This window comes from Sabethes cyaneus, chromosome 2 (genome assembly GCF_943734655.1).
Source record: "Sabethes cyaneus chromosome 2, idSabCyanKW18_F2, whole genome shotgun sequence".
Classification (NCBI taxonomy): domain Eukaryota; kingdom Metazoa; phylum Arthropoda; class Insecta; order Diptera; family Culicidae; genus Sabethes; species Sabethes cyaneus.
In genome coordinates, this window is record NC_071354.1 from 21,744,403 (window position 1) to 21,770,756 (window position 26,354).

Consider the following 26,354-nt stretch of genomic DNA (forward strand, 5'->3'; position numbering starts at 1 on the left):
ATGCAGGTCTACGGCATATCGATCAAAAAGACAAGTTTTCTTCATTGGGTCTTGTCTTACGATGCCGCAACATCGGTCTGCACCATATCAGGGGTTATTTATTGACCCATAGGTCGCTTTTGACGCAGACCACGAATGCTTTATGAACTCGTTTAACAAGCACTCGGCCTCATATGACCAAATCGTGATTACTAGTTACTAGTGATTGCCCAGAAGTGTTTACGGATATTACCAGTGTCCCCCAGGGGAGTATTCTTGGACACCTTTTGCTTTCGCTATCCCTCAACTAGCTTTTTATTGCGTTGCCGCCTCGTGGTAATTCGTGGCAATTTCTGACACTCAGCATCAGCAAATGTATCGCCAATAGACGTATTTGTGGACGCCGTATTGCTCGCTACCCAAGTAACAATTTGGGTTTTATCACACTCTTTTGATGGCATTGAAGACCAAAATTGGTCATGAAAACCGCCATAAAACTACAACAAAACTCACATTGTTGCTTGGGAAGTCTACTCAGTTCATCCCAAATAACATTGCTAGTTTTATTACACATTTATGACGGTTCTGGTGGCCAAAATTGATCATAAAAACCGCAATAAGAGCGCAATAAAACTCAAATTGTTACTTGGGATGCGTTTATGCGGTTAATGGTTTGGTATGAAGTCCGTATCAAGTGAGCTGGATTGCTAAATTCGAGAGGATAGAAACAAAGTTTGCTCGCTACGTGCTTTGTCGATTGCCATACCGTGATGTGAGCAACCTAACTTTTTACATTTATTGCCATTATCTACTGGGTTTTGACACCCTTAAACGCGTAAGGTTCATTGCACAAGCTGTGTTTGCTACCTGCACTAATTCGATAAAATACGAACAAAATGTGACAAAGCGGAGTGTGTTGCCTCAAATAGCGATGTTGTTTAACCCTCTGGGACTTGTATCACCGGTGATCGTAGAAGCAAAGATGATCATAGTGTGCCTGTCGGCTTCCAACCTTAGGTGGGATGACCCTGTGGAAGGTGAATTACTCGAGCGGTGTACGAAGCTGCTTAATAGCTTAATAAGCTCGTGATCCCAAGTCGCGTCGTAATTCCAGACACGGAGGTAAAGCTAATCCATGGTTTCGCCACTGCCTCGAAATAAGTCTATGTAGGTATATAGCTTAGCTGCACTGATAAGGAAGGGTCAGCAGTATCTTATCTGCTACGCAGCAAATCCAAGGTAGCTCCTTTACGTGTGATGAATATTCCTAGACTAGAGCTCTGTGTTACCTTATTGCTGGCCAAGCTGCTTAATCAGGTGCTTCTGACCGTGAAGCTGCAGTTCCGTGAAATCAGACCACGATCCGACAGCCAGTAGCGTTGGCTCGGATGACGAATCCCTAGGATCCAAGTCTTCGCTCGTAACTGTGTGGTTCAAATCAACAGGCTGACTGATCGCAGCCATTTCGTCAGCACAGATCAAAACTCGCTGGATATCGTATTCCGTGGAATAAAACCGGCCCTATTAAGTGTCAACTGTGATTCTTTGTGAACCCCAATACGAGATGGAGCCGACAAAAGACATTCCCGATGAGCTGAAGTAAACTTCTGCCGCACCCTTATGTTATGTACACTAATATCCAATTTTGTTTTATTCTCTCAGTTCTATCACTCCATGTACTTACTTACTTACTCACTCCACGTACGGTGGTGGCAAATTACACTAGACTTGCCGTTTCAACGTCCGGCAACAGACTGACTGTTTCTATCGCACCGACCAAGTAGATGACAGTCTGTCTTCTCGGCAGTAGAAGCAGGAGGAGCAATCATACAAATAATAATTATCGTCGTCGTCGTGTGTGGTGTTTGGAGTGATAGAACTGAGAGAATCAAACAAAATTGAATATTTGATTACCTAATATAAGGCTGCGGCAGTAGTTAGTAAAACATTCGAGTACCAACCGAAAGAAAGTGAGTGCGAGCCCCACCTGGCATTGAATGACCCAATATATTTTTGGCTTATAGATCGCAATTTTCTAGTTCAACCAGTTTTTCAGACATTTCTTCACACCCAAACAAGAGATTCGTGTGGCCGAATGACCGTACAGGACACGCGTGAGGCGATGGATTACATTGTGCGACGTCTGCAGCATTCCTAACTACAGGAGAAGATAAAGTGCATCCAATACGGTGAGAACCCAAGGCATTTAGCTGCGTTGCAAATGTTCAGTGCGAGTCGGCGGTCTTCTGCGAATTACAAATTGCGTAATTGTCCTTTAAAACCAAGCATCAATTGTTGTTTCCTCAAAAGCACCGAATAACGGGATTGCTGATTCGAAAAATCCACGGAGAATACCTTCACGACGGACAGTCCGGAGTGTTCACAGTCCGGCAGCCATCCGCTAGATATTTTGGATCGTCAACGCTCGTTCAACTATTCACAAGGCGATCCATAATTGGTAAATGGTACGGATGGTAAATCTTCCTGAATCGCAAGTAAACATTGTCACACTGTTCGAGCTAACTGGCGTCGATTATGTTGGGGAAGTTTTACAGAAGGAGGGCCAGTATAAGATAAGGATCGTCAAGGAGTAGATCGATTTATTCGTATGTCTAGTATCGAAGGCGATTCACCCCGATCTTGTGTAGGATTTGTTGTCGAAAGCATTCCTGGCGGAATTCCTAGACCGCGTTGTCAATCGATGGGGTATGGTGGTGAGAATATTTGCCGACAACGAAACCAACTTTGTTGGCGAATCCAAGAAGTTGCGCCAGCCACGTGCTCTGTTCGATAATGAAACTGCGAAGGTCATAATATGAGATTTTCTACTATGCGGAGAAGTGAAATAGGAGTTCATTCTACTAAGATCACCGAACTTTGGAGGATTATGGGAGACCGTAGCGGAGGTGGTACAACTGCATTTAGTCAGAACTATGGGAAATGTTGCCATGACCTCAGAAGGTATACCGTGCTGACTCAATATTAGAGTCAACTGTCAACTCCAGGCCATTACACTCTTCGTCCGAGTTATCAATTCGTCAACCGACATCTCCAGCCCATCTGATGTTTGGCCGATCATGCGGACGTTTGTTTGACGAGATGTAAATTTCAATACTTAGATAAAAAATAGAATAGATTCCAAAATTAAAACGTAACGTAAAAAACCTAAAAATGAAGAAAAAAAGACGAAAATATTATGTTAGGGTACGTTGTGTTCCTAACATTTCTGGAGGTTTTGCCGATTTGTGAAAATTTGGATCGTGATGGTTCAGTTGGTGTTGTCTTAAAACTACCAATAATCTTTCCAAATCCTGGACATAACCCGGAGAAGTACCTTTTCTAGTGATTTTTTACCAAGTTTGTAAAGCTTTGTGGGTAGTTGATCTTTGATGGTACAGAAATTATGCCATACAGTGAATAAAAATCATATTCACCCTGAACTACTAACCTTGAACGTAAATCGGATCTCAAAATAAATGTGAAAAAAATCCTGTAAAATCTCCAACAAATATTGTTTCGCCAGATTTAATTGCTGTCAACATTAGTTCAGACAAGTGCGGAAAATCCACTGATTTAATTGCTGTCAACATTAGTTCAGACAAGTGCGGAAAATCCACTCTACGCGCACGCCGTTATTATCATCCGCCAGCCACCAGCCGACAACAATTCGACAACCCTAACAACCGAAGAATCAGTGCTTCACAGAGAAAGAACGAACCGGAAACCCACAGCACCAGTTTCACATGTCGACCATGTCTGCCATATTCAGCATCGCGGAAAATAATCCTTTCATGTCCGTGGTGAAGTGTGTGTGTGTGTGTGTATGTGTGTGAGTGTGTATGTGTGTGTGGTGCCTACCTACCTACAAGAACAGTCTGTAAGCTTCCGTGCTGCTTCCGCAATTGGATCTTGGAAAGCTGAAACAGAAACTTTTGAAAGCCAGACAAGGCAACAATAACGAAACCGCACCACTACGGGCACAGGAGGGCTGGCCGTCGTCGCCATTGTTACCGCACCACCACCCCGCTACTCGAACCGACACACGGTATTATTTATGAATGTTCTGCGTCGCCCTCTAGTCGCTTTTGCCCGGAAGTAGGTACTACTGTACTGCGAACTAGAGCTTTCTTCTCAGTTCGTTTTGTTGAGTGAGGGGTACCTAACTAGTAGTACTAGGTGGAAGTGGGCGCAAGGAAGAACTTAGTTGCAATGGATGGCAAAGTCCCTCGGCGTGCAATCTCCGCACGAAAATCCTCGGAAAGGCAGCGAATCACTTGGTATGCGAGACTGTGCGAATGGATAGTGATGTCATAATACGCTAACTTGGGATTACTCTTCGTTGTTTAAATTTCACGCCGCGCGGCGGGGGCGGTTGAAGACGGGAAGGTTTGCCAAAGAAAAGTACTAGGCATGCTCGGCGTGGGGAATAGCAAATGGCAATATTAGCATTCGGCAGAAGGATGTGTTTCCCATTTGTGCTACTGCCGTGCCGTGCTGGTTATACTCTGGTGAGCATGCATCGTCTCGGCGCATTAGACGACGGGACGCAGTGTGAAAGCATTTTACAAATTGTCATTTTCTCTCGAGGATCGGTCTCGTTTCATTTGGAGGACTTTGTTTGCAAAGCACAAAGTGGATCTCGACATGGATTCAATTTGAGTCTGACAGCTCAGTCGATTGAGGTAAAGTATGCATAATTGCATAACATCTATTCTTGATCCGTTTACGGCAGTTCGCCACAGTACAATAGCCTTTCACCTATTTTGCAGGTGAGAGTTGCAACTCACGTTTGCGAAATTACGCATACCTTTCGAACTGGCTTTTACTAATCGAAAGCTCCGGTGTCCACTCCCTCGCTGTCCTGTAGCTGGTAATTAATAGCCTCAATATTGACAATCCCAATAGCATGTTCCGTGTCTGTCAAGCAGTGCACGCAAACTGCCTGCCAGGTCAACGACGGGAACGGGAGCGACGGATTACCTCACAAGGGGTCACAACCCACTTAACGCCTCTCGAAAAACCGGGGACTGGATCAAATTTCATGACACCCTAGCTACGGCAAAAAGTAATAAAATTTTAAATGAGTTCAGACTTTTGGGACACACCGTGAACCGATAGAAATTTGATTGTATCGCGGTCGCAAAGTAACGAGCTGCCATCCGCCAACCCACGGACCACGGACGGATGAGGTCGTTGATGTCTGTGCCACCAGCGAGCGCCGCGCCGTGATCAAAACACCAAACGACATTCGGGAGGATGGCGGTGGCATTCGGTGTCGCTATAGTTCTAGTCATTACGCCATCTCGGGTGTTGCCACGCAACCTTTCCGGCAATAGCCGGAGAGCGCCATGCTATGTTATGTGCAAATACCACCCAAGCCTTTGTAGTTTCGACGAAGCCAACCTCCGACCGACCGACCGGCATTGGCAGCAACACGGTGAGGTGCGGTTTAGTTCAGATATTTACTACGAAGCAATGTAAATCATATGCAAGACCGATACACAAACGACGACGACGACGGTGCGTCGTTGTTGTCGTCGTCGTCGTCACGTTCAGAGCCACCTTATGGTAAGGAGTTTGCATGTTACACGATATTGTCTCAGTGAACTATATTCAGGAATTATGCTCTTCGGGAATAGGCAACTCGACGGCACAACACACGGACATTAGATATGCTTTGTGAAGTTTTCGGTCCGGGGAACATGCGATGATTGCCGGAGTAATAAACTTTGAGCTGTTTGCTATTAATTTGAGAGTGCTTTGAAGCTTGAATGGAACACTCAGCGGTTTGAAATTTAACATCCAGCTGGCTGGTGAAATGTAGATTTTCTTGTTCGGTAATTGCTTTATAGCACGAAACTAGGACATAACAATCCTCGTTATGAAGTTTATTGCCGGGAACTTTATCACTTCATATTTGAAGCTAATATAAGTTCTTGTTGTGCTTCAAATTTCAAGATGTAATAAAATACATAATTTTATCACCTAGTTTTGGACAATTATAAGAAAAAATTAAGTAATAGAAATTTGATATAATCAAATCCGTGCACCAAATCAATACTATATTCTACTATTTTCTCCTGAACCATCTCCTAACTTAAATCAAATAATGTCGACGGCAATCAAAGGAGAAAACAAAAGCATTCAGCTGCATACGAAGATACCATTGATGTTGACGATTATGAAACTTTCGCAGAAGTTCCCATGCAACCACCACCTGTATGGAATATCCGTTCATGCAAACTGTAAATTGCAGCTATTCCGGTTTTGTTTGTAATTGTTATCGGGAAAAACTAACTAATGCTTTGCCTTTTCTATACTGAGCATAGATATCCCCTCAACATGTCATGCGATCGATTTCTATCCTTTGTTTTACAGTAAATGCAATTCGACTGCATTGAGCAGTCAATTACCTTGTATCTGATAAAGCTTGTGTAGTTTCTGGTTTGCAGACCGAAGCGCATCTCTTTGTTTCCTTTGAAATTCAAAAGACAACTTTCAACGAACACAACGACAGCTCAGATTCGAGTCGAGAAATATCAAACAATTTGCTGGGAACCGATGCCAAGAAGTGAATAGATGCAGTCCCTTTTCACCCAATTATCCCTAACTTATCATTGAAATTCCGCTGTACAGTGGTTAAAAGTGAAAGTTTAAGTGAAAATTCAATGTTTGAAATACTAAATAGGATAAGTTAACGGTACGCTTTGAGAAAATAAGAGTGCGTTATTGGAGACCAACTTTTCCAGCAGCTGGCTGATTCAAAGTTACTCATCTTTGTAAAAGGTCCGTGTAACATATTAGTTTTCTGTGCCCTTACTTTGGTTTGAAGATACAGCAAGTTTCAGCAGTATAAAAATGGTATTTATAACCATGTCGATAAAATAAAGAACTTTTCCATAACCGATCTTTTGATTTTGACTTTGTCGTTGATCAATTGTGCAGATTAATCAAGTTGGTATTAGTAAATTTGGTTGGATGTACTTCCAATCTTTCGAATTTTCTTATGCCAATCCCAATCCCAATCCCAATCCCAATCCCAATCCCAATCCCAATCCCAATCCCAATCCCAATCCCAATCCCAATCCCAATCCCAATCCCAATCCCAATCCCAATCCCAATCCCAATCCCAATCCCAATCCCAATCCCAATCCCAATCCCAATCCCAATCCCAATCCCAATCCCAATCCCAATCCCAATCCCAATCCCAATCCCAATCCCAATCCCAATCCCAATCCCAATCCCAATCCCAATCCCAATCCCAATCCCAATCCCAATCCCAATCCCAATCCCAATCCCAATCCCAATCCCAATCCCAATCCCAATCCCAATCCCAATCCCAATCCCAATCCCAATCCCAATCCCAATCCCAATCCCAATCCCAATCCCAATCCCAATCCCAATCCCAATCCCAATCCCAATCCCAATCCCAATCCCAATCCCAATCCCAATCCCAATCCCAATCCCAATCCCAATCCCAATCCCAATCCCAATCCCAATCCCAATCCCAATCCCAATCCCAATCCCAATCCCAATCCCAATCCCAATCCCAATCCCAATCCCAATCCCAATCCCAATCCCAATCCCAATCCCAATCCCAATCCCAATCCCAATCCCAATCCCAATCCCAATCCCAATCCCAATCCCAATCCCAATCCCAATCCCAATCCCAATCCCAATCCCAATCCCAATCCCAATCCCAATCCCAATCCCAATCCCAATCCCAATCCCAATCCCAATCCCAATCCCAATCCCAATCCCAATCCCAATCCCAATCCCAATCCCAATCCCAATCCCAATCCCAATCCCAATCCCAATCCCAATCCCAATCCCAATCCCAATCCCAATCCCAATCCCAATCCCAATCCCAATCCCAATCCCAATCCCAATCCCAATCCCAATCCCAATCCCAATCCCAATCCCAATCCCAATCCCAATCCCAATCCCAATCCCAATCCCAATCCCAATCCCAATCCCAATCCCAATCCCAATCCCAATCCCAATCCCAATCCCAATCCCAATCCCAATCCCAATCCCAATCCCAATCCCAATCCCAATCCCAATCCCAATCCCAATCCCAATCCCAATCCCAATCCCAATCCCAATCCCAATCCCAATCCCAATCCCAATCCCAATCCCAATCCCAATCCCAATCCCAATCCCAATCCCAATCCCAATCCCAATCCCAATCCCAATCCCAATCCCAATCCCAATCCCAATCCCAATCCCAATCCCAATCCCAATCCCAATCCCAATCCCAATCCCAATCCCAATCCCAATCCCAATCCCAATCCCAATCCCAATCCCAATCCCAATCCCAATCCCAATCCCAATCCCAATCCCAATCCCAATCCCAATCCCAATCCCAATCCCAATCCCAATCCCAATCCCAATCCCAATCCCAATCCCAATCCCAATCCCAATCCCAATCCCAGTTCCAATTCCAATCCCAAGTCAATCGGACGAATGCAAAACGACACTTTATTTTCTCTATTCCAAACGTTTCGATAAAAAGAAAACTTATCCAATTTAATTCTACTATGTATATTTATTCTTGACAGATACGTATTTCACCTACGACATATTCACAGTAGAATTAAATTGGATAAATTTTCTTTTTTATTTTATTCTAAGTTTCGTATTCTACTAAGACGCTCCAAAACCTTCAGTCAACGTTTCGATGTAATTAAAAAAAATCAAGGAGTTCAACAACAAAAATAATATGAAAATACGACGAAAAGACGCAACAAAAAAAAAATGACAAAAAACAAAATCACGACAAAAAATCGTTTAAAAAGCGTAAATAAGTCGACGAAACATGGTAAGAAAAAAGACCAACAACACGTCGAAAGAACGAAAATGACGAAAAGACAGTAAAAAGATAACATTTTTGTTGTCTTGACAATAAACAGGATGACGAAAAGACAATAAAAAAGGCAAAATGGCGACAAAGGATGAATGAAAACAAAATGAAGAAATAACTACCCATTGACTACGGAAAGACGCCAAAACAGTAACCAAACAGTTGACAAAAAACTGCAAAAACAAAACGAAAAACAGATGTCAAATACGAAAACATAAAGATAAAACTACGAATGAAAAATGAAATTGGGGGGCTCTGTAGTCGCAAGGTTACCGAGTCTGCTTTGACAAGCGAATGGTCATGGGTTCGAATCTTAGTAGAATCAGGCCATTCGATGGGAAAGTGACTTTAGCATAGGTTTATTCCCAGGCCCCTCACCACCCTCCCTTCGTGCTGAATTCTATGTTATCCCGATATGGCCTATTGACAGTGCAAAAATGAGACCCTTATAGTTCAATGCACTGGTTAGCTGTTCCAGGGATGGCTATAATTGGGGACAGCGCTGTCATGTGGAACGAGGTGGGTAAAGTAGAGAAAAAGCATTGAGGGAAGGGTACTCAAATTACACACAAGCACGCATAAAATTCAATAAGCATATCGCTCACTCAATAGCGACTATAGCCAAAATAAATGCAGTGCGGGTTAGACAGCAAACACCCGGGCGATATCACAATAGATCAAATCATGCTGGTCGCAGTGATGAGTCCATACAGAAAAAAAAAGAAAAATGAAATTTAATTAGCAAAAAGACCGCGATAACATAACAGGGGCACTTGAGAGATGACAAAAAGACGACAAATACGAAAATATCATCAAAAGAGACGAGGAAAGGATGGCAAAACGGCATTGAGATGAGAACAGTAAACGACGAAAAGACTACAAACGAACGACAAAAAGATTATCGCAGTCTGCTTCAGGAACATTTGATCATGAAAAATGGTTTTGACGTAGGATTACGTCTTACTGCAGGGTGTCATTCCATAGTTTAGATTCTATTTACCGTCACGAAAATATGAAAATATGAAAGCGTTCAATTAATAGCTTTGTCAATTATGAATGGATTTTGATGGTACCATCAAAACCAATCGATACCAATCGATTCGTAAAAGATCTGAAATTATGAGGTTTTTATTACAAACACAATTTTCGTTTTCAATCACTCAAAAGTGAATATTAATGAAAATTTTGAAGGTCCAAATTTCCCATACATTTTGTTCGTGACTACTATGCTTCACAGGCAGGGACGACAGTTAAACACACCATCTATTTAGTGTGGTTTTCTTTTAACACCGGAGTGCAAAACCACCCCTGTTCTTCAATCGATTTTATCTTCAAGCATTGAATCTAGTCGAATTTGATGTTCTGAAAGTGAAAGGTCATAGAAAAGTGAGCGGTCATCCTTCTCTTTTTGCCAGATGGTTCCGATTATATCAGCTTCCGATTGAATCTACCCCCGATTATGTCACCTATTTTCCGATTTTATCAGCCTCAAAACTAATTTTTCTTTTTAAGTTATTTTATGATTCCTTTCTGGTCATATGAAAAGCCAAATGAGTGTTTCAGGCGTTTTAACCCTTTATGGACCAGGTTGCACAGTGATCCAAACTACGAAATACGTGATCGCCTGAGGTTACACCGAAGCGCGAGATTTTTCGCACAAGGCAATATTTCTTGGTATAAAAACCCTTCGTCGGGCAGGAACCATTATGTTGTTTGTTTGTTTGTTTATTATGTGATTAATTCTCTGAAAAGTGAAAAACGAAATCTATTTCCTCACATATTCGAGATAGAGATTTGATGTGTTCAGCAAAGATATAATAAATATCAATACAAACAACTTTGTGAAAGACATTATAGCTGTATCTCTTCATAAAAATTAGCTGTGAAGCGTTATTTAGTGGGCAAGTCCTTTAAAACAGTTTTTTTTGTCTCTAAATTATTCTGGTCAGTTTTTACGTGTTCATAGTTTCCTAGAAAGTTATTTATCGTACTAAAATCCACGTTTTAGTGGAACATCGTTATTCGTAATTTTCTAAATTTTCTGAGATATTGGGCCTTATGAATAAAACAGTTCTCTTTGCTTTTCCCGTTTAAATCGTATGGGAGCATTTGCTCTAACTCATTTATTCATACGGCCTATTAAGCTTATTCGGTGAAAAATAGTACTTCTCTGAACTCATAAAATTCTCAAGGTGGTAAATGATGTCAGATCAAACAACTTACACATAAAAGTACAAAAAAACGGTAAAAGCAAGTATCAGTTGTCAGTATCTGATTATATTCTCAAAAGTTATTGATTATTGACACAAATAGATTTTAAGGGGAAACCGAAAATGGCTCAAAGATGGCTGGAAAAATGGCTACCGTTCAATGCATGTATTGTTTTGTGCCTTAAAAATGCATATGTATTGGCAGAGCACGTAATCAGTGCTCCCAGTGCTGTTAGATTTCCTAAATCTTGTCATTCCATTTGTCGACCCGGTATATATCAACAAACGCTCAGCAAAACATAGTTGCTAATGGAAAATAAATTCAACGGATCATATAGATCATTACGTTTTCATAAAACGTATAATCTGGAATTGGTTAATAGATATTTGGTTGCGCACATATTTCGTTGTACTAGCGCTTTTCGAAAAAACAGCACCACGATCTCAAAGTTTCGCCACATCAATGAGCTTTTAAAGAGCTTTCTGCTTTTGCCGCATCGATAAGCTTAGAGAATGTAAACAAAGAACTCGCCTTCAATGCAAACGGAATAATTAGCCATCCTATTGAATGCATAGGATCAATAGGATTGCTGCTGCAAATCTTAGATGAATCGGAATGTCTTGATAAAGAAAATAAACCATATTTCGGGATTTTAGTAGTCGGTGCGGTTGCTGCGGATCAGCTGTGTTTTTGTTCGCAAGCTCTGCCATTTGACATATAGTACCAATACTAATGCAACATTCAAATAAACGTTTAGGTTTTTAACGAACACATGAGATGTACAGTACAGTGTGTGTCGCTCTAACACAATAACGTTAGCCACTTTCGGTGTCTCCTTAAGTGCTGTTTACAAGCAAATCATTATATTTCTAAAACCATAAGACATAGATAGCTACCATATTTGACCAAGTTACTTAGCTTGGTATGTTCTACAACTTTTTTTTATTAACTTTCATAAAGACATAGTATTTTTGGTATGCGTTTAACATTTTTTTTGAATCATCCTAATGTGTGGAAACATTCCCACCCTAATTATGCAAAAAGGTAGAACATAATTTTTTACTAAACTTGGCATATTATAATAGGAACAAACTGCATTGCTAGAATTTGTTCGGAATTGTTGTCTCGCACGGAAATAGGGCTGACAAGATATTTGTGCAAGTGACGTGACGCAGCTATTGTCAAAGCGAGGAAAATGTTGTCTTATCCGAGAATAGTTTTTGAGCGTTTAATTTGCTGCTTTTCCTATGTTAGTTGCTTGCAATTCTTTACATAGTTTTAATTATTTCTTTTCTGTTAAGTATTCAAATAGCTGTAAAGTAAACTGTCGAAAGGAACTAGTAAGATGCAGAAGACGTTAGTTAATTGATATTTTAACTGGTTGTCCACATGTTAGTTGTAACACAATTATACTTCTAATCAATCTATCACAATGAATGGTGCTATCAACAATTTCTTAGAAATTGACGAATGTGAATCAATGTTGCAAATGATAACCCAGAATAGTTCCAGAATCCATACTTTTACCGACAATGGAAAATGTATCTGTATATATCAATGAATCAATCAGATTTTCTCCAACTCTGTGTGTCTCTTCTTAACAGCTTGACAAAGAAATTCCAAAATTTTAGTTGCCACCCGTTAATTTGTCACTAAATCCGGAAACTTTCCTAAAAGTTAAATTCCTTAATAAATTATAGTAGTCGGTGCGTTTCCTCAAAATTCAAAGGATTGGTGAGTCACTGCCGAATTTTAGATTTAGGATGTGAGTGTTATCGTGTTATGAGTGTTATTTTTGCCTGACCTACGCACAGTGGTCCAAAAGGGCTAAAAGTGGAACTTTTTTCCTAGTGTCTTGCTTTCATTTTATCATTTACGATCTTCAGTACTTTTGTTCGTATGAACATCCCCCCCAATCTAAAACTGTCAAAAGTTAATCATTGCTTACTACAATGAAAATAAACAAATAACTTTTTTGTGTTAGGATATATAGACCTAGTTTCTTCGGCACAGTTGTAAATATTGTAAAAGCAAGCAACTTTACCAAAGAAATAAAATTTCTATCTTAATCGAGTGCTGAATTATAGGGCATTTTCTTTGAAATTTCTTCAAAAATTAGTTTTTCATTCTTAGCTTTTGTTAGTTGCATTTTACAAGAATATAATGTTCTAGACAATTATTGAAGCTATCAAAACACACATTTTTGCAGAAGACCGCAAATCTCTGGGACTTTTACTTTCTAAGTTATCAAATATTCAAGCTTTAAATTTCCGTAGATTCACGAGCCTATGGGGTAAAATGGGGCAAGCGGACTTATGAGATCAATGCTTCGTCTTAAAGCTTAAGTCGAGTTCTATAAACTTGTATGGGTTCCACTTGTCCCCAACCACCCAAATGAGAGTACGGCAAGCATACGTTTTATGTGTTATGCTCCATAGTTCAGCATTTATCAATTACGGAACCGTGTTAACATGACCATGAGAGGCGGAGCGCGTGTTGACCAAAAGAATGAAAATTTGCTCGAAGTTTATGACGTCAATTTCAACTAGGGAGTCACTTAATAATGAATAATGTAACTTTGTTTTTGGTATTAAAATTCGGAGTCTTGCGGATCCTATGACGCAAGTGAGGGCCTTCACCGTTTGTTCTCCCGCTTTGAATTGCACACTAATTGCCAAACTACTTTACTAGTTGGTAAACCTCTATTAACACTGTCGCAGTGGTCTTTTAACCCAATGCCTTTCTGGTGTACAAAAAAAAGCCTCTCTTTCAGAGATCAGAGAATCAGCAACCCATAAAGGGGGGGGAGATGTAACGACTTTACCCTCTGCGAGCATGATTTTAGGGATTTAGCCTGGAGTCGAAAGATTAAATTCCGATCATTTCATAGCAAAGCAGCGTTGGTCTGAAAGTAGAACGGTCAACGCCAGCTTAAAAGAAATATGACACATTTCCTAGAACGTTCGACCCAGTTCTCCAAGGACGCTCGCAACGAAAACAAAACAAAATAAAAAGCTTGATGAAACTGCTTATTCCGCAAGCCTACGTGGCTGACGAAACACGCCATGGCTGTCCCTTCACGACTACGACTAACTTACTTGAATTCATACATTTACCGTTAAATGCAATGGACTACGTTCAAACTTTATATACAGACTACAGGACAGCTATATATTACCATTCCTAAGGCTTTACAAATGTATCAAATCATATCTAACAACTCGTCAACAAATATTCAAATTTGAAGGTCGTCGATTTTTGACCCATTGCTGGTTATTATTCTATTTTGGCCTTCTCGGTACGTTAAAAAACGTCTTATCAAATTAACGTCTCAAAAGCAAAGACTATTGAAAAAGTCTAGGATCTTCGATTAACATGATGTAATGCTATTCGAAATACATTCTAAACTACTAAAAAAGTTTATTATAATGCATAAAATAGTCAAAATCTCCCATCAGAAAAAAAAACATACTAAATTGAAAGCATGTGTGAAAGTAAAAGCGCAGTAGTGAGCGACCACGATGACCCTTAAACTGAATGTTATAAAATTTTGATTACAAACTTTAGGACTGGTTGCTGAAATGCAGTGGGTTTTAGATTTTCGTTGCGTTTTTGTCAACTTCCCCATCATTGTGCGATGGACGTTGTTTACTAAACGAACAAAACTATCGAATTAAATAAGTCGTTATAAGTTGCTTACTCTGCAAGTGTCCACGCCGACAATTTTAGAGTCGCTTTTGTGGATCAATAAAACCAACCAATCGGTCCAGAATATTTAATTAATGTGCTTCTAATAGGTGTAATTACTGCAACTAATGCCGTTCGTTTCTGGTTTGCCATGCTTTGCCTAAAGCGATCATTAGCGTAACTGAGTACATATTTTCACGCAATTTAAATTGCGTGTGAATGAGCCGTTTTAATTGACGTCGCTTCCTTCTCGGACTCCGGGGAAAGTGTTCGCGAACTAGTATTATGTATTACCCTACAGTTACTTCTGTAAAATCAATATTTAGCCTAGAAAATGAGTAGGAATTATAACTTATAATTTAGTAAAATGATACACATTCGGTGAAATGTGCAGCACGAGCCGTAAGTCCACGAGCAAACAAAGGGTTATCGCTTTAAAAAAGCCGTAACCCTTAATGTCCTAGAGCCAAAATTAAAGACCAACAAACAACAACCACCTTTGTATGTATCAACAAAACACGAAAGAGCAACCGTGCCGGTGAAATTTAACCAACAATCATATGGCACACTACCGTCCCCATGAAAACATCACTCCCATCACGGTTGTATCCCATGATTATCGCGTGTACCATGTCACGTCCCGTAAGCCACTGCCAGCCAAACATCGAAATTGCCGGGTTCTGTCGAGTCAAGTCGATACTTTGCTCGTTGCTGTGTAGGTTGGAAGGTACCTATCCCGATGGCAAATGCGCACGATGCAGCTCATCGAAACAAAACGATTTCAACCGGCAAAACAAATCGATGATGACTACCACGGTTGCGAACCTATGCTATGCTACGACCGACCGGCACCCGGCAGGCGGCAGGCGCCCATGCCACGGGGTGGTGGTCATGCAAACCGGCAATTACTCGTCCGTTCGATTGGAAACAAAGTATAGAGCCGGCGTGCCCTACCGCAGAACTCGGTGGTAGGTGGCACGGCCTGGCTGGCAGGTACTCACCGTCAATTTTGAGCGTTCCGCCTTGAACGATGGTGAAGCGTGGCCCGAGAGCGGTGATGTCGGTGACGTTCTTCTTCCAGTAGAGTTTCGGACTAGACGGACCGGACCCTCGGCAGGGTAGCAGCGCGATGCTGCCCCGCGGTAGCGTCTGATTAGCTGGCACTGCCTGCAGCAGCGGGGGTGGGCTACTGTCAAACGAACTGGTGACCTGTTCGAAATACAAAACACATGGTTGAAAGTTACAATAAACATCATGCAAATTGCTCGAAGTACTGAGTTGGTAAAACTCACCTGAAGATACGCTCGGCTAGTGGTAGAGCCGGCCACACTAAGTGCTGAGCAAACGAAATAGCCGTCATCTTCCTTCTGGGCTCCTCGTACCTGAAGGGATCCCTGGCTGGATATGTGTATATTTCCGTACGTATTGTTAGGGAACATCAGCGTTTGGGAGCCTTCTTTGGACCAGAACACCGACGGAGGAGGATTGCCCGATGCTGTACACTTGAACGTTGCGACACCGTTCAGGTTGGTCCGTTGGTCCTGCGGCCGAATGATGAACGTTGGAGGCGCTGAAAGTAGGAATGGAGGAAAAGATTCACATATAGTCATTGTCCAGCAAATGGTCATTTTCCAATTACATCAACCCCATTTGTCAAACGGGCATCCAATTTCCCACACCGTCCGGCGTTCTGGGCTTGTCGTTCACGTGATATCTCAACCATCGTTTCTCGATCGTTTGTATCAGTGGATTTTTTTTGTTCTGCCTGTCTTTAAAAAACGAACCATTAAACCTACAATTTTCATGTTTTTACACGGTCCCTCAGCCGCGCACTGTCCATAAATTATAGCACCCGACGGAAAACAAAGCGCCCGAGTTCCGCCGCTCGGTTGTCACGCCGACTCCCACAGTTCACACTCGAGCATCGCACACTGTACTGCTCGAGTTGCTTTCGATTGCCGGCAAAACACTGGATAGTTAAACCGAAGGTGGGTATGTAGGTATTCTGTCTGAGTTGCCGTTGGTTGTGGCCGTTTTTTTTTGCTGTCCTATTTTCCATGGAAACCACCACTAAGGAGAGAGGAAGCCAAAGGACGCACGGCTCACACACAGAACACATAAACCGAGAGCGCAACGATGCGATGGCGTCTGCTATCGTTAACTTCTGAAACGACTGTGTTCCGGTCAGTAAAACTGGACAGGACAGCAACCGGGGACAGAGGACAAAAAGAAAGAGTTTTACGTTTCATAGAACCTTGACGGAATGTGTACGATGTGGTAGGTAGGTCATCAAAATGCAATGCAATGGGCAGAAATTAATGCATAGATACCGATGGGTAAAAGCAAATAGCTTGCTATAGACAAAAGTTATTCGTTTATGATTTAAAAGATTCAATTTTTTGATAAATAATGTATTTTATTAGGGGTCAATCCAGGTTAGCACTCGTGCTTCTTACGGCGAGGACCCGGGTTTAAATCCCAATCTCGCAAAAGTCACGAATGACCCAAGTGACTAATTAAGTAAAAAATATATGTTTTCGTAGTTGGTTACTTGAGACAAGTTATTTTGGTACTGGATAATAACAAATTTTGACTTATTTCATTTTTATTTCACTGTTAACATTTTATTGGTGTATGAAGTATGAAGTATTGGCGGAAGTATGAACACATTGGACACTGGACAACGTTCACAAAGGACTAAGGCCAGACATTTTCGAAACAAATAAATACAGTCGGTTCAAATACGACGCGACTTGTCTCATTTGTTGCAAAGAACCTTCCAAACAAGTTTCCATCGGAACTGCTGATTGTTTCAGGCGGCGGGAATAGAAGTTGATAGAAAGATAGTTTATAGAAAACTGCAGGGAAAAACTATTTATAGAGCTATGGAGAGGACACATAATTCAATCGCTGATACACAGATCTTAAAAGAATAACGTGGGTTGATACTGGAGGAATGTGGGAAACAGTGGGAAAATGAAATTGTGAGCACAGCTATCTATTTCTATTTCTATGTTATGACACATTCCACCGTTACCCCGTTACGGAACACAAAGTGCAGCCATGTTTGCTGTGCGAATTAGTTCCTGTTTTACCAAATTTTTGGAGGATAACTGGAAAAATATGTGACGAGACCCGACCCAATTTACCATTTGAATTGCATGGATTTGGTGAAGTAGTGTCCCATAACGCTTTAATGACACATTCCAGCGTTACGGGACACTATCCCTACTATGCAGATCGGTCTCTGTTTCATCAAATCCCTGGTATTTTAAAGGAAAATAAATTACTCTTTAAACAACTATTTTACAGGGTATTTGCAAAAAAATTGGTGAAACAGGAGCCGATTCACACAGTAATAATGGGTGCTGATTGTGTCTAATGTGTTTAATACGTTACTGTAAAACAAATATTTTATTTATTTCAGAGAAAACACAAAATGTACAGTTTAACAATGAAACTAGTTACATGAATTCTTTTGTATAATTTAACAAAAATGCAAAAAAAAAATGATTTTAAAATGGAACAGTTAGTCTTTTATTTGTCCAATTGGTTAAATTGTTAAATTTTGACGTGACATTCAAGGTTGGTTGATTATGAAAGCACGCAACTAATCCGGGATCCATGAAACAGTTATATACTAGCTGAGTGCCCGGTTTTACTCGGGGCGCCTTTACCTCACAGCTTGTACATTAGTTATTGTAACCAAAATGCTTTTAATGCAAAAATTTAACGCTTGTTCCCCTTTTGGACGTTCTTCCCCATTTGTCAGCTCCCCCTCTTTTGTCTACCCGGCCACTTACACATTTGTTTTCTTTATGGAAATCCCTATAAAACCCTATAGAGAAAGAGAAACAAAGATATTTATCCTATTTGCACCTTCCGCTAACAATGGCAACCCCACCCATAGGTAATGAATAGTTTTGTTATTGTACTTTTCAAAAAAAGTAGAAGGTGCAACAGTGTTTCTTCCTTGGATTCAAAAAACCTGTCATTCCTTTCATCTCACTTAAAGACAAAACTTGTGTGTAAACAATGTTTTTAGTTTCACCACCAGGAGCAAGCATGCACAAATTATTGGCCGAGCCCACTCTGGAATATGCCACATAAAGTTGACCATGGGGAAAACATGGTGTCCTCAGATCAACTCCACACTGTTTGAATGATTGCCCCTGTAACTCAAATAGAGTCGGCCAGCACTAATGGTCGAACACTTTTTATATGGGTCACTTTGATTCGGCGCATAATTACACTTGAAAAATCTACAGTTGCGAGCATTGCCGTTTAGTGTATCGTATTTTAATTTTTTCTGTTGTACGGATAAATTGGTACAGTCATCCCCGGTGCTGATTCCCTGATGTCAAGGAACATGTGTGCCAAGTTTGATAAAGAACGGTCAAGGCGTTTCGGAGTAATGGCCTCCCCCTTTAGGGACCATCCCTCCCTATCAAGGAACCTCCCTCCCTCGTTTTTGTTTACCATCCAGTGCTGATTCTTTTATGCCAAGGAACAATTGTGCCAAGTTCGATGAATAACCGTCCAGGCATTTCGGAGTTATGACCTCCCCCTGTTACGAACCCCCCCTGTTGGATTGATTCGGATCGTGAGAGTATTTTATACCGAGAAATCAACTACAAAAACTTATAAAGAATATTATTAATGTGTGCTTCACTCAGTAGCTTTAGCAAAAGAGAACAATTGAATTATAGAAAAATGTCTTTATATATTTGTGTAAGTGTTATGTGATTGATAACCGGTAACGTCTAAGCACTGTAATAGAGAACGGGGGGCGTAAATTTCTACTCTCCTCCTCAGTGTATGCCCATGCAGCATTTCGGAAAAACGTCGAAGTTTCCAAGCCGCTAATAGTTTTGTGAGTAAATCTGCAGCCATCGATCTGTTGATATTTGACGTCGCCCTTCTTTTCCTCGGACAAACGGACAGGACAAAAACACAAAAGAGACATACAGGATAGATAGACATGACAGACAGACAGGACACACAGACAGGATAGACAGAAAGGACAGACAGACAGGATAGTCAGATAGGACAGAAGGCAGGACAGACAGATAGGATAGGATAGACAGATAGAACAAAGTGACAGAAAGATAATAAAGACAGCATAGGTAAAGAGAATGGACACAGGGAACTGTACAGACACAAAGTTAAGAGATAAGCAAAACAGAAAACGGGACAGATAGACAACACAGACAGACAGCACAGACAGGACAGACGGACAGGCAGAGCAAACAAACAGGACAGAGATATGAAAGATAGATAGGATAGACAAATGGGACAGACATACTGGACAGACAGACCGAACCGACAGTCAGGACCAATACATAGGACAGGCAGACAGGACAGACCGATAGGACAGACAGTCAGGACAGGCTGACAAGACAGACAGGCAGAGAGGACAGATAGACAGATGAATCTGACGGACAAGACAGACACACAGGGCAGGCTGACAGAACAGACAGACAAACAGACAGGACGGATAGACAGACAGAACTGACAGACGAAATTTAGACAGATGACAGACACACGGTACAGAATGCAAATGGAGTCGATGGAGAAGAATGGGACAAATAACCGGGATGAATTATCGGTTACTTGCAGACAATTTTCCTAAAATTTCGACGGCTGAATAAGCCGTTCTACATCAAACAAATTAGCAAAATTTTTTACTTTTTATACTACGGTAGGGTAGATGCTCCAGTAATGGAGGGATTATGTCGGTGGATAGTGTTAAAGACAATTTGAACGCTCAATTTATCAGTTTCCAATTGAACTACATGATAATATGGTGCACCATAATGTTGGCTTTATACCAAAATTATACCATTCTGCTGGGTGATATATCTAAAATATTGCTTTTCCTGACATTAGTCTATGCTCCTAAAGTAGTGGTAATGTTCCTCTAATAGTGGAAAATTTGCCTACAATAGTGGAATTTTGTTTGCCACCCTTAGTAACGCTTGCAGTCAGCATGGCAGTAGGTCGATAACAGCATAGGCTTGTTAAAATGCTACCCAGGTAACCAATAAGCATTAGTATAAGCAGTAAATCAGTCGTTTATTAACATCCCTGGCATTTTATACTGCAGGTTGCTGTTTATCAACCTTTTGACTGCATAACTGTCGTAAATTGGCATCCACAATTCTATTTAAATTCTTCTTGTCGGTAACTAGCTGCAAATAAGCATTGTCAGCACTATAAGAGGGCTTGCCGTAAAGTAGCCGCATATTTTGCCAAAATAGCATTTAAGTAGCATTTAAGGCAACTTAAATGCTTATTGGCTTGCATTTAAATTGCATTGGAAATGCTTATTGGTAAGTAATTGCACAAAAGGAATTTGTAATTTTTGCACCATCATCTTAAATTTTAACTGTGTATCTTAGATAAAACTATTAACAAATATATATTTAACAATAAAAAATTGAAATTATCTCGAAGTCCGCCAAAATTATGATATACTAGCTGATTGCCCGATCTCACTCGGGGCACCTTTGTCACTCAGTCACTTGTATATCAGTTGTAACGAAAATTCTTATAATGCCTTTATAAACCCCTTTTTTCTTTGGAATATGTCTACTTCTTTTGTCAGTTCCTCTCATGTTGTGCCACAACCACTTATAAATCTGTCTTCTTCTCGGTAATGCCTATAAATCGACACAAAACCTTTTTTGCGTTTTAGAACCTCACGTCACGTCACGTCTGTTTGACAAACGACGTTTGATGAAGAAAAGTCCAGAAGTTCCGGAGCTATAGCGGAACATACATTCATACTCACGATCCTCGTCCCCGTACATGTCAGTTCCTTCCCAGTCAGCTTTCTCTTCTGTCACGTAGCTAATTGTGTATCGGTTTGCTCAATGAAAATCGCTATAGTGAAAAGGAAACAAAGGTATATTTACCATATATTCCTCCTCGGTGGAACCCCCTCTTTTCTCAGTCAGTTGCACAACTGCAATCGGTTTAATTTTAAGAGAAACGCAATCCTTTTACTTATTTAGATCTCTCCTCCCCTCGTTAGGGATTCTCCCCTTTTGTCAATTTCCCAATGCTGATTCCCTAATGTCAAGGAACATTTATGCCAAGTTTGATGAAGAATTGTCCAGGAATTTCGGAGTTATGACCTTCCCTCTGTACTGAATTCCCCCCTCCCCTTTTATGACCTCCCTCTTTTGTCAACCCCTTGAGCTCTGATTCCCATACGCCAAGGAACATGTGTGCCAAGTTTCATAATTCTTTATTAAGGAATTTCGGAGTTACGGTCTCCCCCTTGCTATGAACCCCCCTGTTATTAACTCCCCCTGTTATGACCCCGTTTCCTGTTATGACCATCCCCCATCTTTTGTCAACCCCCTTTTGCCAAGGGCCATGTATGCCAAGTTTGATGAAGAACTGTCCAGGTGTTTTGCAGTCATGGTCTCCTCCCCTGTTATGAACCCTTACCTCCCTCCTCTTCTTGTCAACCCTTTAATGCTGATTTCCTTATGTCAAGGAACATGTATGGCAAGTTTGGTGAAGACCGTCCAGGCATTTCGGAGTTATGGATAGTCCTCCTCCCTCCCCCTGTTACGACCGCCCCTTCTTATCAACCCCCCAGTGCTGATTCCCTTATACCAAGGAATATGTGTGCCAAGTTTGGTGGAGATCGGTCAAGGCGTTTTGGAGTTATGGTGGAACATACAAACGTACAAACATACAAACATACAAACATACAAACATACAATCATACAATCATACAAACATACAAACATACAAACATACAAACATACAAACATACAAACATACAAACATACAAACATACAAACATACAAACATACAAACATACAAACATACAAACATACAAACATACAAACATACAAACATACAAACATACAAACATACAAACATACAAACATACAAACATACAAACATACAAACATACAAACATACAAACATACAAACATACAAACATACAAACATACAAACATACAAACATACAAACATACAAACATACAAACATACAAACATACAAACATACAAACATACAAACATACAAACATACAAACATACTAACATACAAACATACTCACGCTCACTTTTATATATATGGATTTCGAGTTTCCACCACTACTGGTACTACCACAACTACTGGAGCATCTACCCTACTTGAATCTAGAGGCATGAATTTTGAACGTTCAGGAAAATTAATTCTTTTAAACCATACTCAGGAACAAAAAGAAACTATTTATTTTGAATTTTTTTTCGCTGCTGATTGCTGCGGTAATTTGCTTCTATTTTCTCCAAAATTTGTTTGTTTTGTGATGCTTAGTTCAAGATCTATCAGTCGTCTATATGAGCAAAGTCCTAAATATCAGAAAACTTAAACATTGAGTTGCACTTGACCGCAAATCACGGCAACTACAGTTCATTAACTAAAGTATTTAGAGCGTCCTAGCGGAATACCAAGGTTGAAATTATAGTAAACTTTTTTCACGATTGAATTCCACTATTAATGTTATTAACGACAGATACGTATTAGGTCTATGATTTGCAAGCGTCATCAGTGTCTGTTTTCGAACAGTTCATCAGCTAGTTGCCGCTACCATGGCGTTGGGGTTTGCGTTACAGACCAAATAAGGTCTGTGCGAGGTCTTACCTCGCATCTAATTGAGAGCGAATCGGAGGTACCCAATAGAGATGGTCGGGTAGCGGAAAATTTGCCCGATACCCGCACCCGTACCCGTACCCGCTGGGTTCGGGTCGGGTTCGGGTATTGAAAAAAAATAATTTGCGGGTTCGGGTCGGGTACGGGTTTTTAATTTTTGTTTTTGAAACCGGGTACGGGTCGGGTCGGGTATCTCTATTGACCACATTTAACACTAAAGATGTCCGGATACCCGGGCCCGTCCCGTACCCGACGGGTTGCGGTCGGGTTCGGGTATCAAAAATAATAAACATGCGGGTTCGGGTCGGGTACGGGTTTTTAATTTTTTTCTTAATCGGGTACGGGTCGGGTTCGGGTATTTAAATTTTCATACCCGACCATCTCTAGTGCCCAACCTAATTTTCCATAATGTCAGCGAAAAAATAGTTTTTTGATGTGATAATCCTGATTCATTATTACGGAGATACCGGGAATATATGACGAAACCCCAAAATGTACCTCTAACGCTATGTAACTCTTTGAGATGCAACTACGTTACTGATGCTTGTCTTGAATGCAATCTGGAATAATTTGTTTGAGTTTTCGCTTTCATTTATATACTAATTTGCCACTGTTAATTATGGCATTGTATCCCGAATATTTTCATGTTTTAACACCAATTTTTGAGGCCTCTTATTTTCCGAATCCACAACACATCCTGCTCCGGATAAGAGAGTGTTCGTAAGCTGCTCGTACCAGCTGTAATTTAGGTGCACATGTATTAGTTGCAACTTTGGGTAAAGTATTTAGGGAGCGAGCCGCAATTTTTGCTACGAAAACCTGACGTCTTGTCAAGGGTCTGGTTTTCGTTACAGGTGGAATAAGGCGCTTATAGTATTAAATGTTGATGATGATGATGATGATAATCCGTATCAATTTTTATTTCTATTACCCGTGAAAAGATCGTAACAAAAAATACTTCAAAAATGTTGCAATTGATTGTTTAGTGTGTGATTCCGATTTCATAATCATCGTGTTCAGGCAGCCTGCTAATGTTCAACTAAATAAAACCATCGAGTGCCGCTGTGTTAGGCTCCTATCACGACAGCACTATGCCTAATGCAGAATAATTGTATAGGTCTTAATTGTAGTTGTTGGCTGGCTTATAAGGCCATTGCAAATCATATTTAAAGTTTTTGGCACGCCCCCCATCCCCCCCCCCCTTGGAAATTGGCATGAAAAATCGGGGGGCAAAAACATAATTTGTAGGATATGAGTCAAATTTCTTTTTATAAAATCAATTGTCTGTGGGCTCTACAAGCTGAAAACTCAAAAAATGAGTCTCCGAGTTGAATTAACGCTTCTAGCACGAAACAGAAATGGAAATTCAAACAATGTAATTTCCGAAAATCGTCCAAAAAAATTTTCATTTCTGTCTTTTTTCGTATATTTTTGCATAGAAAATAATAACGTATATATTATAAGCAAGAATAGATTCGGTTTTCACGTTTAAACCTTAAATAAAAATTCTTAAAATCCATATTTTTTTGCTCGATTAAAAAATTCGCTTTGTTTTTTTTTCATTCCCCCCTTCAGTGGCCGAACACCGGAAGGACAAAAACTTTATAATATTGTAATGGCCTAATTTTGACAGCCCAATACAGAATGCAGAGAACAGTTTTTAGCATGTTTCGGAATGTAGGCAAATCTTGATGATATCCTCTCTTAACTATAATGCTTTCCCCTTCTATTCGATAGTGAAAATGCAAACAATTTTTCGATCTTTAGATGCAAAATGTCGGAATAAAATCCTTTCATTTTTCTGAAATAACAGTATTGCGACTTAATCGTTATTAACCATAGAACTTAACTGGAATCCTGGAAGATTGTAGAATTAAAACCTCACGCTCTTTTATAGTAGCTTTTGATGGATTTAAAAAATATAATTTATTTATCTGTGACCAATCAATCATATTAAGCTACTAGTTTGTACTTAATTAGAATTCAAATTACTTTTCATGTAGTTAAATGAGAAATCCATAATTTAGTTGTATCAATTCAGCAGTAATTAAGTCAATCATTTAAAAAGAAACAGTTAATGGAATGGCTGTAAGTTCCATCCTGATTTCATTAAGGTCGAAATCGAATCATGTTACTACACAGAGTTCACTTAATATATTCCTAAAGAAGAAAACAAAAACCCCGACTAGAGAAAGCGCCTCAATTTAATCGCGACCAAATTTGGTAATATCGTTAAACTTTCCATTAGTACGATATCCACGTAGGTACAGCGGACATGTCTCCGGTATTTCAAGCCGAGAAAAAAACACAACAAAAAATGGAACACCAAAAAACAACAATGTTTATTTTGCTGGTTAAAGTATATCTCGAAATTGAACCATGCCGGCACGGCGGCGGACGTAAAGAAAATAACCATGCCGGCACGGCGGCGGACGTAAAGAAAATCAAACAAAATCGCCGTCCCCGAAGGCATTTTTTGATCGAAGACAACCACCGGAGCGCGGAGTCCTAGGGGAAGGGCGGTAAAGACGGACACCTTAAGGTCAAGAGTCAATATCCACTCAAATATAACTGTATTGATTGCAATTTTCATACAAACTGAAACTTTAAGTCTCTGTCTAATAAAGTTACAGCGTGTACTAGAAAATTTCTTCCAAAATTTATACTTTTTTTAATATTATAAACATTATGTATAAATCAGAGTTTCTGCGCATGGGCGGGAAAGACGGACACTTGATATGGGAAAGACGGACACTCGCGAAAAGGTGTCACGCGCCGGCGAATTATCAGTGTTAAGAAAGATTAACATATTTCATCATGTATTTAGGAAAGAATTGGCTTGGGAAAACCCCCTACCCAATTCCCCCTTTGAGCGAGGAAATAAAATGGTTCCCTGTTATAATCTTCAATATTTTAATTGGTGATGAATTAATCGTTTCTAAAAGTTGGCCTATT

At 40.4% G+C, this 26,354-nt stretch overlaps 1 protein-coding gene across 1 annotated transcript in view; it reads right to left on the reverse strand.

Annotated features, from left to right (window-relative positions):
- Window positions 1–26,354, reverse strand: part of LOC128735179 (roundabout homolog 2-like) — a 144,403-nt gene that overhangs the window by 25,143 nt on the left and 92,906 nt on the right. Inside the window, exons 5-6 of the mRNA XM_053829674.1 lie at window positions 16,033–16,310; window positions 15,742–15,949 (exon numbers count right to left, since the gene is read on the reverse strand). Of these exons, the coding sequence (XP_053685649.1) occupies window positions 15,742–15,949; window positions 16,033–16,310 (486 nt within the window). The remainder of the gene's footprint in view (window positions 1–15,741; window positions 15,950–16,032; window positions 16,311–26,354) is intronic.